At 55.0% G+C, this 12,110-nt stretch overlaps 1 protein-coding gene across 1 annotated transcript in view; it reads right to left on the bottom strand.

Moving 5' to 3' along the window:
- LOC142008350 (uncharacterized) overlaps positions 1-6,229 on the bottom strand; it is a 39,223-nt gene extending 32,994 nt beyond the window's left edge. Inside the window, exons 1-6 of the mRNA XM_074985529.1 lie at positions 5,974-6,229; positions 4,010-4,399; positions 3,593-3,719; positions 3,128-3,241; positions 2,779-2,892; positions 806-2,080 (exon numbers count right to left, since the gene is read on the bottom strand). Of these exons, the coding sequence (XP_074841630.1) occupies positions 806-2,080; positions 2,779-2,892; positions 3,128-3,241; positions 3,593-3,719; positions 4,010-4,399; positions 5,974-5,997 (2,044 nt within the window). The 5' untranslated portion in view covers positions 5,998-6,229. The remainder of the gene's footprint in view (positions 1-805; positions 2,081-2,778; positions 2,893-3,127; positions 3,242-3,592; positions 3,720-4,009; positions 4,400-5,973) is intronic.
- Positions 6,230-12,110: the final 5,881 nt, after the last annotated feature.

Raw genomic sequence — 12,110 nt, 5'->3', positions numbered from 1 at the left:
GTGGAACCTGTGCTCCTTCCAAATACCCACAAACCGCTGAATAGCTGGGAGCACCTGCCAACCCCACCCGAGAGCCCCCGGAAAGAAAGGTCGTGTCTATTATTGTATACATTAAACAAGGGTCAGCTGGACATCATGGCCTATATTCTTCAACCGTCATTAGTGGTTTGGGGCCCCTCAGTCTCTTACTGGCCATCAAACGGGTCTGATTTCAACTAACTGTCAGACAGCTGCTTCTGAAGATGGGGCTCCTGGAAGGCATCGCCGGCAGGGCTCCTGTGATTTAGACTGTCAGTCAGTCATTTTGAATTTGGAAAGCACATTGGGCTCTCCTGCTGAAAAGTCCCATGGAACAGCCAGGTAGCACGGTGCGGGCACAAAACTGCCAGCAGTTATCGAAGTTATCCAGCACTGGCTGCCAGCTGGACGCTTAAGGAACCAAGTGGGTCGTTTTAGGCTGTGATTACCCAAGCAGCCTCAGGGGATTCGACGCCCCAGAGTTGGGTGTCTAAGTCCTGGAGGAAGACAAGGCAGGTGAGGACCAGCGCGCTCAGTTACAGAGACAAGCGCTCTCCAAGCTTGATGTAAAGAAGAGCTCTGGGGGGCTCAAAGGTTTGCCCCTTTCACCGAGGGAAGCTGGGCCAATCGCAGAGATGACCTCACCCACCTGGTCTCCCTTGTCGTGCCCGGGGACTAGCATGGCTATGCCGACACTGAACACTCCAGCAGGCTGAACCGGGAACCCAGCCGCCTTGTACGTCCCATGCAAACCGCCCCGCAGCCTGGGTGCTCCTGCCTCACGCACGCAGGGGCCCCACTGGGGCTTGCTGCTCCGGGGCCAGGGCGCTGTGGCTCTGCAGGTGACTTTTCAGGTGGCAGTTGAGTGACTGCTTGTAGCGGAAGGCCTTGTCGCAGTGGGGGCAGCGGTGGAGCCTCTCGCCCGTGTGCACGCGCTGGTGCTTCAGCAGGTGGTGCTTGCGGACGAAGCGCTTGTCGCACAGGGCGCAGGCGTAGGGCCGCTCCCCGGTGTGCGTGCGGAAGTGGTTGGTGAGCTGGGACTTCTCGGAGAATCGCTTCCCGCAGGCCTCGCAGCGGTAGGGCCGCTCCCCCGTGTGGGTGCGGAAGTGGCTGGTGAGCTTGGACCTCTCGGCGAAGCTCTTCTCGCACGCGGGGCACTGGAAGGGCCGCTCGCCCGTGTGCACGCGCTGGTGCTCCACCAGGTAGTACTTCTGGGTGAAGCTCTTCTCGCACGCGGGGCACTGGAAGGGCCGCTCGCCAGTGTGCACGCGCTGGTGCTTCAGCAGGTGGTGCTTGCGGACGAAGCACTTGGCGCACAGGGCGCAGGCGTAGGGCCGCTCCCCGGTGTGCGTGCGGAAGTGGTTGGTGAGCTTGGACTTCTCGGCGAAGCGCTTCTCGCAGGCACTGCAGGGATAGGGCCGCTCGCCCGTGTGGGTGCGCTGGTGCCGGGCCAGCTGCGAGGGGTGGCTGAAGGTCTTCCCGCAGTCGGGACAGAGCGGCGCGCCCTCGCCCTTCCCCACGTGCAGCCGCTGGTGGACGAGGAGGCTGATTTTCAGCCGGAAGCTCTTCCTGCACTTTGCGCAGGCGTACGGCCTCTCGAGGAGGCTGGGCTTGAGGCCAACGCTCCTCTCGCCCTCAGGGCACCTGGAGGGCTTTGCACCTGCCAGGACCTGGCCTCGCTGGGGAGGGAGGAGACTGGATTTCTCAATGGGGCCTTGTCCACATGCCGGCGAAGCACCAGCCCTCTGGGCTGCGTGGACGCCCTGGTGCACGGCAAACAGCTGCTTACACACAAAGCTTTCCCCACATTCACTGCATATAGACAGCCCCTCTTCCGCCTGGGCATCCTGACCGGCGGCTGGTGCGAGGCCGCCGAAGGCTCCTCCGCACGGAGTGGGGTGGCCCAGGCTGCTTCCGGCTGGGCTTCCCTGCTGGGTGAGTGAGCTGCACAGATGTCTGTAGCTTGCTGCCTCAGCGGGTCTCTGGAAATCCGCCTCTGCGCTTCCTGCCACTCTCTGGGGAGGTTCCGGGGTGGCAGCACCGTCCTCGAAGCGCCCCTCATCTGCTGGAATACAAAGGGAATCAGAGAGGCAACAGCAACTGCTTAAGAACATGGCAATGGCCACACTGGGTCAGACCAGTGTCCTGTCTGCTGACAGTGGTCAATGCCGGATGCCCCAGAGGGATTGGACAGAACAGGTAACCACCGAGTGATCCCTCACCTGTCGCCCATTCCCAGGCTCCAACAAACAGAGACCAGGGACACCATTCCCACCTGTCCTGGTTCATAGTCACTGATGGACCCAACCCCCATGAATTTACCCAGCTCTTCTTTGAACTTGTTAAAGTCCTGGTCTTCACAACCTCCTCGGGCCAGGAGCTCCCCAGATTGACTGAGTGTTGTGTGAAGAAACACTCTTGTTTTAAGACTGCTGCCTGTTAATTTCATTGGGTGGCCCCTAGCTTTTGTGTCATGAGAACAAGTCAGTAACTTTTCCTTATTTACTTTCTCTACACCAGTTGTGATTTACGAAACTCCATCACATCTTCCCTTAGTCTCCTCTTATCTAAGCTGAAAAGTCCCAGGCTTTTTAATCTCTCTTGCTAGGGCATTCCTCGCTCAGCAAGGAAGTGCTGGAAGTCAGGCATGTGGACCTAAGGGAAAAGGGAGGCATAAGGGGTTAGTTGGCTGCGGGGGGAGGAGTGATCTCTCTTTCGGGTGCCTCGGCTGGTAAAGCACTTCCTGTGCACATAACTCACCCTTGCTGGGATCTGTAGGGAAGTCTCTCCCCTCCACGCCCCCCTGACTCTCAGCACATGGTGTTTCCTCTTGTTTAATCCACGAGCTCTCTGTGGGAACCGACATGGGAGATCCTGTTCACAGGACGGAGAATGACATTAGGTTTCTCTCACCGCGGCTGAGCCCTTTAGGGAGGATTTCAGGTGGAGGGCAGCATTTGAACGGAGGCAGCACTAGCCACGAAAGGCGAAAACTCCCCATAGATGGAACATGCCACTAGAACTCTTCAGAATTGTTAGAGTACAGAAAGTTTCCTGCCCTTGACGTTTTCATGCTGCTTCCAAGTTTCTCCGGTCAGTTTCTCCTCACCTGTGCTGGGATCCATCAGGGTTTCTCTTTTCGGAGATGCCTGCTGGTCCTGGACATGAGGCTCTTCCCTGGCTTCAGTCTGGGACTGAGCATCGGGCGTGGGAGCAGCACTCTCTGTTCATGGGAAAGGATATTAAGGAATTGGAGTTTTTATTAGTAATTCACTGAGATCTCACCTGCAAACGCACAGACTCTTTACCTTGATTAAACCCGCCCCCTTCCACCATCAATGGGCAACCCCAGTGGCGGCCAGCGATCGGATGGCTACGCTTATTTCAATGATAGGTCTGACGTGGGACTGGGGGCTTTGTCTGGGCTCAGGCACCGGGAGTGTTCCTCAAATCTGACGGGCCAAGAAGTGCAGAGCAAAATGGGCCCTGCAGGAGAAGCTTTAGCCATACAGGGAGCAGCAGTGGCCCTTCCACCATTGGCCTGACACTAAAGGAATCATCAGCTCATCTTTACCCAGCGAGATCAAGGTCTCATAGTTGCTCCGCACTGTGCTCTTGTGAAGCTCCTCCTGCCGTTGCTCCATAACCCCCCACTCCTGCCCGGAGAAGCAGCCCGAGACCTCATCGAACTTCACAGGGACCTGAAACCACAAGCATCACACCCACAGGTTGTCACACAAACTTCCATCGCCGTCACCTTCGGAGCACCACACAGCTCCACTCTGCCTCCCTGCCCGCACTCTGCTCAGTTCCCTCTTCTTAACTCTTGTCAGCTCCTCAACTTCCTCCAGGTCCCTACCATATGCCCCTCTCTCCTCCCGTTGCGCCTCCTGTTTGGAAAGTGCCAGCCCCTGCACACCCTAAGCACCCTCCTGTATGCATTCTCAGTACCCTGTGCCTGCATCTTGCCCTGCTGACTGAGCACTGTTACCTTGGGGACCTCTCCCGGGGTGCCAGGGGGCAGTTTTAGGATCCAAACATCTTTTTTCTTCAGCAAGTTCTCCATGTTCTCCAGCCTCCTCTGCAGCAGCCCGTACTCCTGGATCAGAGTTCCCAGCACAGCCCACTTCCTCTCCAGCTGGTTCCCGAATTCCACCACTGTCCTCTCACAGCCCACCAGTTTGTTCTCCGCCATGCCCATTCTCCCCTCCAGCGTCAACAGCCGTGTGCCATGCGACTCCACCGTTGTCTCCACAGTCGCTGCTGGCCACAGGGCAGCCGCTTCGGGTGGCAGCTGCATTTCTGCCTCAGGAGTATGATGGAGGGCTGGAGGGGAGGTTAAAGGCACCGGATGCTCTGCTGTGAGAGGCCATTGTGAAGCCTGCTTGCAAGGAGAAAAGAAGAGATGAGCCACAAAGGGAAAGGGCGCAAGGACAGCTCCCATGTGCCAGGCTGCTGTACACAATCTGAGCTTGGAGACTGTCTTTTACGGTCACCTTCCAGATGCAACAACGCCACCTCATGCGGGTGGGTCTGGGACTCTTAACACTACAAACATCTCAGGCTTGTCGCCGTTGTACATGTTACACCCATTGAGCCGAACGCTCCTTCCACCAGGTGACCCAATTCCTCTGCCGTTCCTAAAGGGATGTGGAGAAGGTTCTTGGGGAATATCCACCAGCCCTAGGCCACTCCAGTGACAATCCCCTCTGCTGAGAGGCTTGTCTCACTGCTGGAAAAGTCACCTATGAGCTGTGTGTGTGGAGGTGGGGAAGGGGTCCTGGAGAAACCAGCAGGACAGGTGTATTGGAGAGGACCCAAGTGGAAAGGGTGTGGGGGGCAGGTAACACAAGCCTAGAGTCTCTAGTACTTCCACTACCTTCTTCCTCCTCAGGGCCATCCTGAGGGGTGCGCAGGGCCTGGGACAACCCCTGTCCCCCAGTCACCATGGGGGCAGTGGGAGATGCAGTGGCCTGCTCTTCTCCAGCTCCTGCACTCGCAGGGTGACAGGGGATGGGAGCCGACCCCTGTGGCGGCTGCACCAGGCCCTGCAATTCCCTGGGTCACTCCCGTCTGTAGCACAATTGGGCTGAGTCTACACTTGCACTCCTCTTTGGAAAGAGGCATGTAAATGAGGGAAATCACAAATGCAAATGAGGTGCAGATTTACATAGCTGGCACCTCATTTGCACAGTCTTTCAAAAGAGCTTCTTTCGACAGAAGAAAAGCAGTGTAGACACGGCTCTTTTGAAAGCAAACCCCATCTTTTCTATGGGAAGAAGGGTTCTTTCGAAGATGGGGTTTACTTTCGAAAGAGCCGCATCTACACTGCTTTTCCTCTTTCAAAAAACACATATGCAAATAGGGCGCCAGAGATGTAAATCTGCACCTAATTTGCATTTTTAATTTCCCTCATTTGCATGCCTCTTTCCCACGAGGAGTGCAAGTGTAGCCACGCAGGGGGCCCCCAAAAGCGTGGGCAGCTGCCCTGGTTCACCGATAGAGAGGACGGCTGCGCTCTGCTCTTGACCAGCACCGGCCAGGTCGGCACCACCAGAGGAAACATGGGGTAGGGGAGAAACCTGTCCGGGCGCTGGGCCTGGAGCCTACAGGAGAGCCCCTGTGAGCGGCGGGAGGGGCAGGGACCAGGGCCACGCCTGGGTCCGCGGGCTGCCCTGCGCGCCCCGAGCGCAGCGCCCCACGTGGCCGGGCGCCCCGGGGTGCCGGGTGGGGGGGCGTAGGGCGGCCGGACCTGGGGAGCCCGGCGGGGCCCGCGGCCGTAGGGACCCGCCGGAGGCGTTTGCGCCGCTGGCTCGGAGGCGGGGCGCGCAGCCAGGAGAGCGCCCCGGGGGCGGCCCCGCGCCGCCGGCCTCCCGCTCCCCGCCCGGGCTCGGGACAAAGCCCCGCCGCTCCCTGCTCCGCCCCGGAACCGCCCCCCCTCCGCCCCGCCCTTACCTGGGCAGCGGCGCGCTCGGCCATGGCCCCGGCAGCGGGCGGAGCAGCGAGCGCGGCCGGCCGGCAGGAGGGAGCCGCGGCCTGGCTGCCGGGCCGGGCGGGGAGCGGGCGGCAGCGGCCCCTGCCGGCGCGGATTGCGGCGGGGAAGGGGCGCTAGTGGGCGGCCCGCGCGCCGCCGGCTCCGGGGGCCTCGGCAGGGGCGTTTCCCAGCCGGCCCGGCCCGGCCCTCGGAGGGGCCGCACGGGGCTCCCGCAAGGCAGCGCAGCCGGGCGGCCAGACAGGCCTCGCGGGTAGCCCGGCTGCTCCGCACGCCCCGGCCCCGAGCTGGGCCCCCAGGGTGGGTCGCTGCAGGGCTGTCTGGGGCGCTCACTCCCCCTGGCGCACCTGGCACGGGCCCCGGGTGGGCCGGGCTGGGCCATGGCCCTGGGCCGGGAGGGATTCCAGCTTTGTTGGAAACGTTCCTTGGGCCGAACACGGAGCCCTCCGGCAGTGTCAGGGTGCGGCTGGGCGCGGGGCAGTGTCCCTGGTGGGCCTGGGCTTGGGGGGGCGTTTCTCAGAGGGCCTTTCCCCCATGCACTGCCACGGCCTCTCCCCAGGGGTCCGGGTGTGAATGGGGAGATACCCTCTCTGGCTGGTGCTGCTCAGGCACGGAGTAGGGGCGGGGACTCCACTCCTGGCCTTGGCTGGAGCTTTCTGCGCAGACACGCGGTTCCTTGGCCGTGGGGCTCTCCTGAGGTGCAGTGGGACCCACCCTCACATTCATTTCCTGGCAAGGGTGCCAGTCACCTCCAGAGACAGGTCTTTGGCCTGCCCTGAGAGCCCCTTCCACCTCTTCCCCCAGCAGTGGTGGTACAGAGCCTTACCGCAACACCACGCAGTTCATGTCAATTGCTTTTATGCCAGGGGTCAAGGCTGAACCTCATTCTAGCACTTGAAGTGCAGAAGGCGGCGGGGGAGTCTGGTGAGAAGTTTTAAGTACCCTGTTACTAAAGGTTTCTGCTGAGAAAACTCCCCAAGGTCACAGATCCCCTGACCCTGCGTGATAATGCTGCCACCAGCCAAGGCAGGGAGACACAATTGGGATGTCTTCCTGGGGGTAACTCTAAGCTCCTAACCCTTTGTCAAGGCTGATCCCAACTCTTGACACTCCAAGTGCAGAAGGTGGGGCCCCCAAGAGACCTTAAAAATCCCTTGCCTCTACAGGCTTCTGCTTAAAAGCTTCCCAAGGTCACAGATTCCCTGATTCTGGGAGGTAACTGCCACCATCTAAGTAAAACCCAGCAAGACATGCTTGGGATGTTGCCCTGTGGGCTGTCCCCATGCTCCTTAACCTCTCTAGGTGACAACTTGAAAACAAAGAGGAGGAAATTAAGCTGCAATCTGATAGCTGACCGTCCAGTCTTAGTTGCAGAGGGGTGCCTGTGTCAGTCTGTAGCTTCACAAAAACAAGCAGTCTTGTGGCACCTTAGAGACTAATACATTTATTTATTAGGCACAGTAAACCCCTGCTTTACATGATTTGAACATATGTATTAATTGCATGAAAGCAAATGTTGAAATCCTGGGCTCCTGCTGGGGGGAGTCAGGAGGATGCTGCTGCTGGGAGGAGGGGGGAAGCCTGGCACAAGCAGCAGGAAGCCAAGAAACTGACCAGGTGCTGCTGCACCTGGCTTCCTGCTCCCCAGAGCTAAGGGACTTCCCAGCCTCCCTTCTCCCCGTTCCCTCCTGCTCCAAGCCCCTGGGGAGCCAGAAGCCAAGCAGCCTGGTCAATTTCCTGGCTCCCCATTGGAGTGGGGAGCCAGGATACTGACCAGGCATTACTGTGCCTGGCTCCTGAGGGCTCAGAGGAGGACAGAGGCGGGGGGAAGCCCCACCGGGTGCTGGGAACCAGGCATGGAAGCGCTTGGTCAGTTTCCCAATTCCTGCAAGCAGTGAGGAGCCTGGAAACTGAGGAGGCACTGACACCCCTGGCTCCCAGTTCCCTGCAGCTCAGGAGCCTGGAAAGTGACCAAGCGCTGTTGCACCTGGCTCCAGGCTCCCAGGGTTTTGGAGAAGGAGGAGCCCCCCTCCCTGACTTACATGAAATTTGAGTTACGTGCGAGTTGCAAGGAACACAACCCCCATGTAACTTCAGGTTTTACTGTAATGTGGGTCTTACCTACAGAAGCTTGTTACCTAACAAATAAATTTGTTAGTCTTTAAGGTGCTACAGAGCTGCTTGCTTGTTTCAGTCTTAGGCTGCAGTGCCCAATATGTTTGCCGCTCACCACGTGTGGCGGACAGGGGCTGCATGTGACTCTTTGAGACTTACAATGCGGCTCTTCCACGCTGTGGGAGAAGCGCCTGGCAGCAGCAGCAGCCCCAGCTCTGGTGAGTCACTGGCATCGATTTAGAACATGGGTGGGGTGCATTGGGGGAGCCTGGCTCTGAGGAGGGGGAGGGCATTTATTCACAGGAGGGTGGCTGTGGCGAATATGGAAGGGTGACAATCACAAGCATGGCAATCTGATTTCCTGTTGGTCACTGCTCTCCTAGGCGTGCATATACACAGATCCTTCTCTGGTAGGCCTCCTTCAGTCTGCATAGACTATGGATCGTGCCCTTTATAGTTTCAATTGAGGACTTCATTTACAGCGTCTACTGTGACTATGAAGACCCACGTGAGCGTGACAGTCCTTGCTGCATCTCTTGCAGATGTGGTGGGTGTCTGGCAAGTCCTTAGTGTGCTTTCTGTGTGCTCGCTTCTCCTCTGCTAGCGGTCTGATCCTCATCTCACCCTGGGCAGTTTGATCAGCTGCCTGTGTGCCTGAGCAGTTTGCGAGGTGTGAAATGGGGGAGTTTCCTGCCAGGTGAGCCTTCAAGGGCTGATTAGACTGGAGGCAAGGCTTTGAGCCAGGCCTAACCAGCTAGCAGCTCTCCCTATAAGAAGGGAGCTGTGAGCAGGGAACGGGGCAGATCCTTCTCTAGGACACAGAAATCAGATCCTTGCCTTTTAACAAAAAAAAGTTGATCTATTAACAAAAGAAAAGGGTTACGTAATACATCAGTCTCGGTTGCAGGGTGTTACAGAGCAACTAAAAAAAAAAGTAGATTAAAGCACAGAGGATTATTTCCCTAGGAATTAGTTTAAAAGTTATATCTTGTGTGTGGGAGAGGGAGGGGGAAGTGTACATCAGCCAGTCTGAGAAGTCCTGCACCAAACCCAAAATAAATAGATGAATAAATAAACCCTAATCACATCTGACAAAACATTTCCTTTCTACTTATATATCCATATGCACAGATCTCCTTGTGATCTGGATATTTACTGAATTCCTTAAGCCCTGTTTCGACTTAAACATCTTTGGCTCTCTCTCCTCTGGCTACATAAAAGAAAGACCAATCAGCAGGTAACTGCTTCAGTTCAAAAAATGCCTCTCTCTTCCCCTTGGCTTACCTGGCTGTCTGCCAATAGAGAACCCACTGTCTCTGGGTTTAACTCTTTATAGACAGAACAAAACAAAGCAAACCACATCTACCCCTTTATAGGCATTCATCCCTGACATCCTCCCTCAGGAAAGAGCTTAAAAACAAACTGCAATTCTTAATAGCTGACCTTCCATTCGGAGGCACACACACACAGAGCACTTTCTACCTTCTAGGACACAGGAATCAGATCATAGTCTTGAAAAAGTGGTTTCATTAACACAAGAAAGACAACATGCTTGAGAAGTATACTGATTTGTCAGGTGTTACAGAGCAACTGAAAACAAGGTAAAGTAAAGCACAGAAAATTCTTTCCCCTGATTTGGTTTAAAAGTTAATATGTACAGGGTTTGGGTGGGGGTAACATGAATCAGGCTGAGAAATCCCACAAACCAAACCCAACTTAAAAAAAAAACAAAATGGATTGTATCTGACTAGACTTCCCTTTTGTACTCATAAATCTGTTGTGCCAAGATTCAGTCTCTTCTAGGTCTGGATAGTACTGAAATATTCCGTACCTGGTTCCTGACTGAATCCATCTCCCCCATCTCACTTTGCTCACCCCAAAAAAATGCTGCAGCAGATCACTGTGTTAATTTAAATCTCTCACACTGTTCCCATTGGCTCACCTGGCTGCTTTTCAACACTTCCTGGAAGTTTTCAGGGACCCACAATCTCTAGGTTTATCTTGTTACAGGTAATTAAATGTCTGGGATGTCTAGAGAAGGGTAAGCAAAAATGCAGTCTCGTAGCACTTTAAAGACTAACAAAATAATTTATTAGGTTGATGAGCTTTCATGAGACAGACCAAATTCTTCACACCTGCAAAGTTCCAAGATGAGTAATAGGCCTCCTGTCCATCACACGTGTGGGTTCTTCAGGGCTTTTTACGTTTCTGTCATCTGAACTCCCATCACGCATTTCCTGCCCTGCCCTCTGGGAAACCTCTTCTCAGCATCCCCCTTGTAAAGGTTGGCTATTGGGCTTCCCAGTTTTGACCATGGTCCCAACATCTGCTGGAAAAAAAGGAGAATCTATCTCCAGAATCTCTTGTAGGTAAAGTCTAATTATAGTCAGAAATATAAGCCCATAATGGGTGCTTTCTAGCACATGAGCTAGCATAACGCAGAAGTGGAAAGTAACTGAGTAGAAATACTTAGTTCCACTTCTCAAGTATGGTTTTTTTGGTATTTGTGCTTTACCTGAGTATTTTTGTGATCCTTCAACTTTTATTGAAGTTATTTTTGAAGAAGATATTGTACTTTTTATTCCACTACCATTTCCAGAAGTACTTAGTTACTCACGACTTTCATAGCACCACTGACACTTGCACTAGCCAGCATGCTGATTGGCTAACGCACAGCCGCATGAGCAAAGTATCCAATCATCATGCACTGATGATTTTTTTTTTTAAGGAAAATAACCCATCATCAAGCACAATGGCCCTGCCAATGATGTAGCTTTTAAATGACTTTGTCAATACCTTTCCGTGCCAAAACAGCATCTATGCATGGGAGTGGGGCCTCATGGGCCAGATCCAGCACGGGGGAAGAAGAAGTGTGGTGCTGAGCACTGCCGCTCACTCTCCCCCTGGCTCGGGAGCACTGTGTTGGAAACTGCTCATGGGTGGGTTTCCCCACTGCTCCTATTGGTCAGATTTTGGCCAATAGGAGCAGCAGAGGTGGTGCCTGGGCGTGGCAGGGAAGGCAGAGCCAGGTAAGTGTCCCCCCTGCCCCCCACCCCCACTGCCCTCGTGGCCAGCCCCTGCATCCCCATCCCTCTCCTCTGCTTTCCCTCCCATCCGAATCTCCCAGCCCCAGTCTGCTCCTGCATCCCACTCCCACCCAGCTCTCACACTCCAAGTCTACTCCTTCACCCTCCCCCTGGCCAGACATCTCACCCCCAGCTCACTCCTGCCTTATCTCTTATCTTAAATCCCATTTAACTGGTTAAATGTTAAGTTTAACCGATTAACTGATTAAATGGGTGAGGGGGTGGGGGATGGGGTGCCCCTGCTCCCCGCACGCTAGGGACTGGGGCATCCCTGCCTGTGGCATTGCTGCAGGTAGAGGGCACTCTAATGCAGACAGAGCAACCCCATCTGCAACAGGCCAACCTGGGAGTACCCCTGACCTGGCTGGAGCAACCCCCCTCCACAGGGGTCTCGGTGCGCCACAGGACAGGGCACTTCAGCCAGGCCACAGCAGTCCTAATCCTCAGTGGTCCCAGGCACACTATGAGCGGGATGGTTCCAGCTGGGCTGAAGCAGCCCCGGTCCCAGGGCACCTCCTGGTAATTTGTAATTTCTGTAATTTGACTCCTGTATTTAATTTGGTCGCACTTTAGCTTTATAAACAAAGGCCATGACTGCATTGAAATTCCAGATTTGAAATATAAATGTATAGTATATGTGTAAAGTAGCACTTTAAAGACTAACAAAATAATTTATTAGGTGAGCTTTCGTGGGACAGACCCACTTCTTCAGACCAGAGCCAGACCAGAACAGACTCAATATTTAAGACACAGAGAACCAAAAATAGTAATTAAGATTAAGATTAAGTAATTGAGATTAAGTGAAGACTGAAGCAAAAAAAGGGTATCGAACACTTCTGGCTTCTGCATGAGCTGATAAATTTTCCTTCCACACCATTAGCGCTCCTCACCTGTTAAAT

Source organism: Carettochelys insculpta, chromosome 2 (genome assembly GCF_033958435.1).
Source record: "Carettochelys insculpta isolate YL-2023 chromosome 2, ASM3395843v1, whole genome shotgun sequence".
NCBI classification, from domain to species: Eukaryota; Metazoa; Chordata; order Testudines; family Carettochelyidae; genus Carettochelys; species Carettochelys insculpta.
The sequence above is the reverse complement of the archived record's forward strand: the minus strand, read 5'-3'. Positions and strand labels throughout refer to the sequence as shown.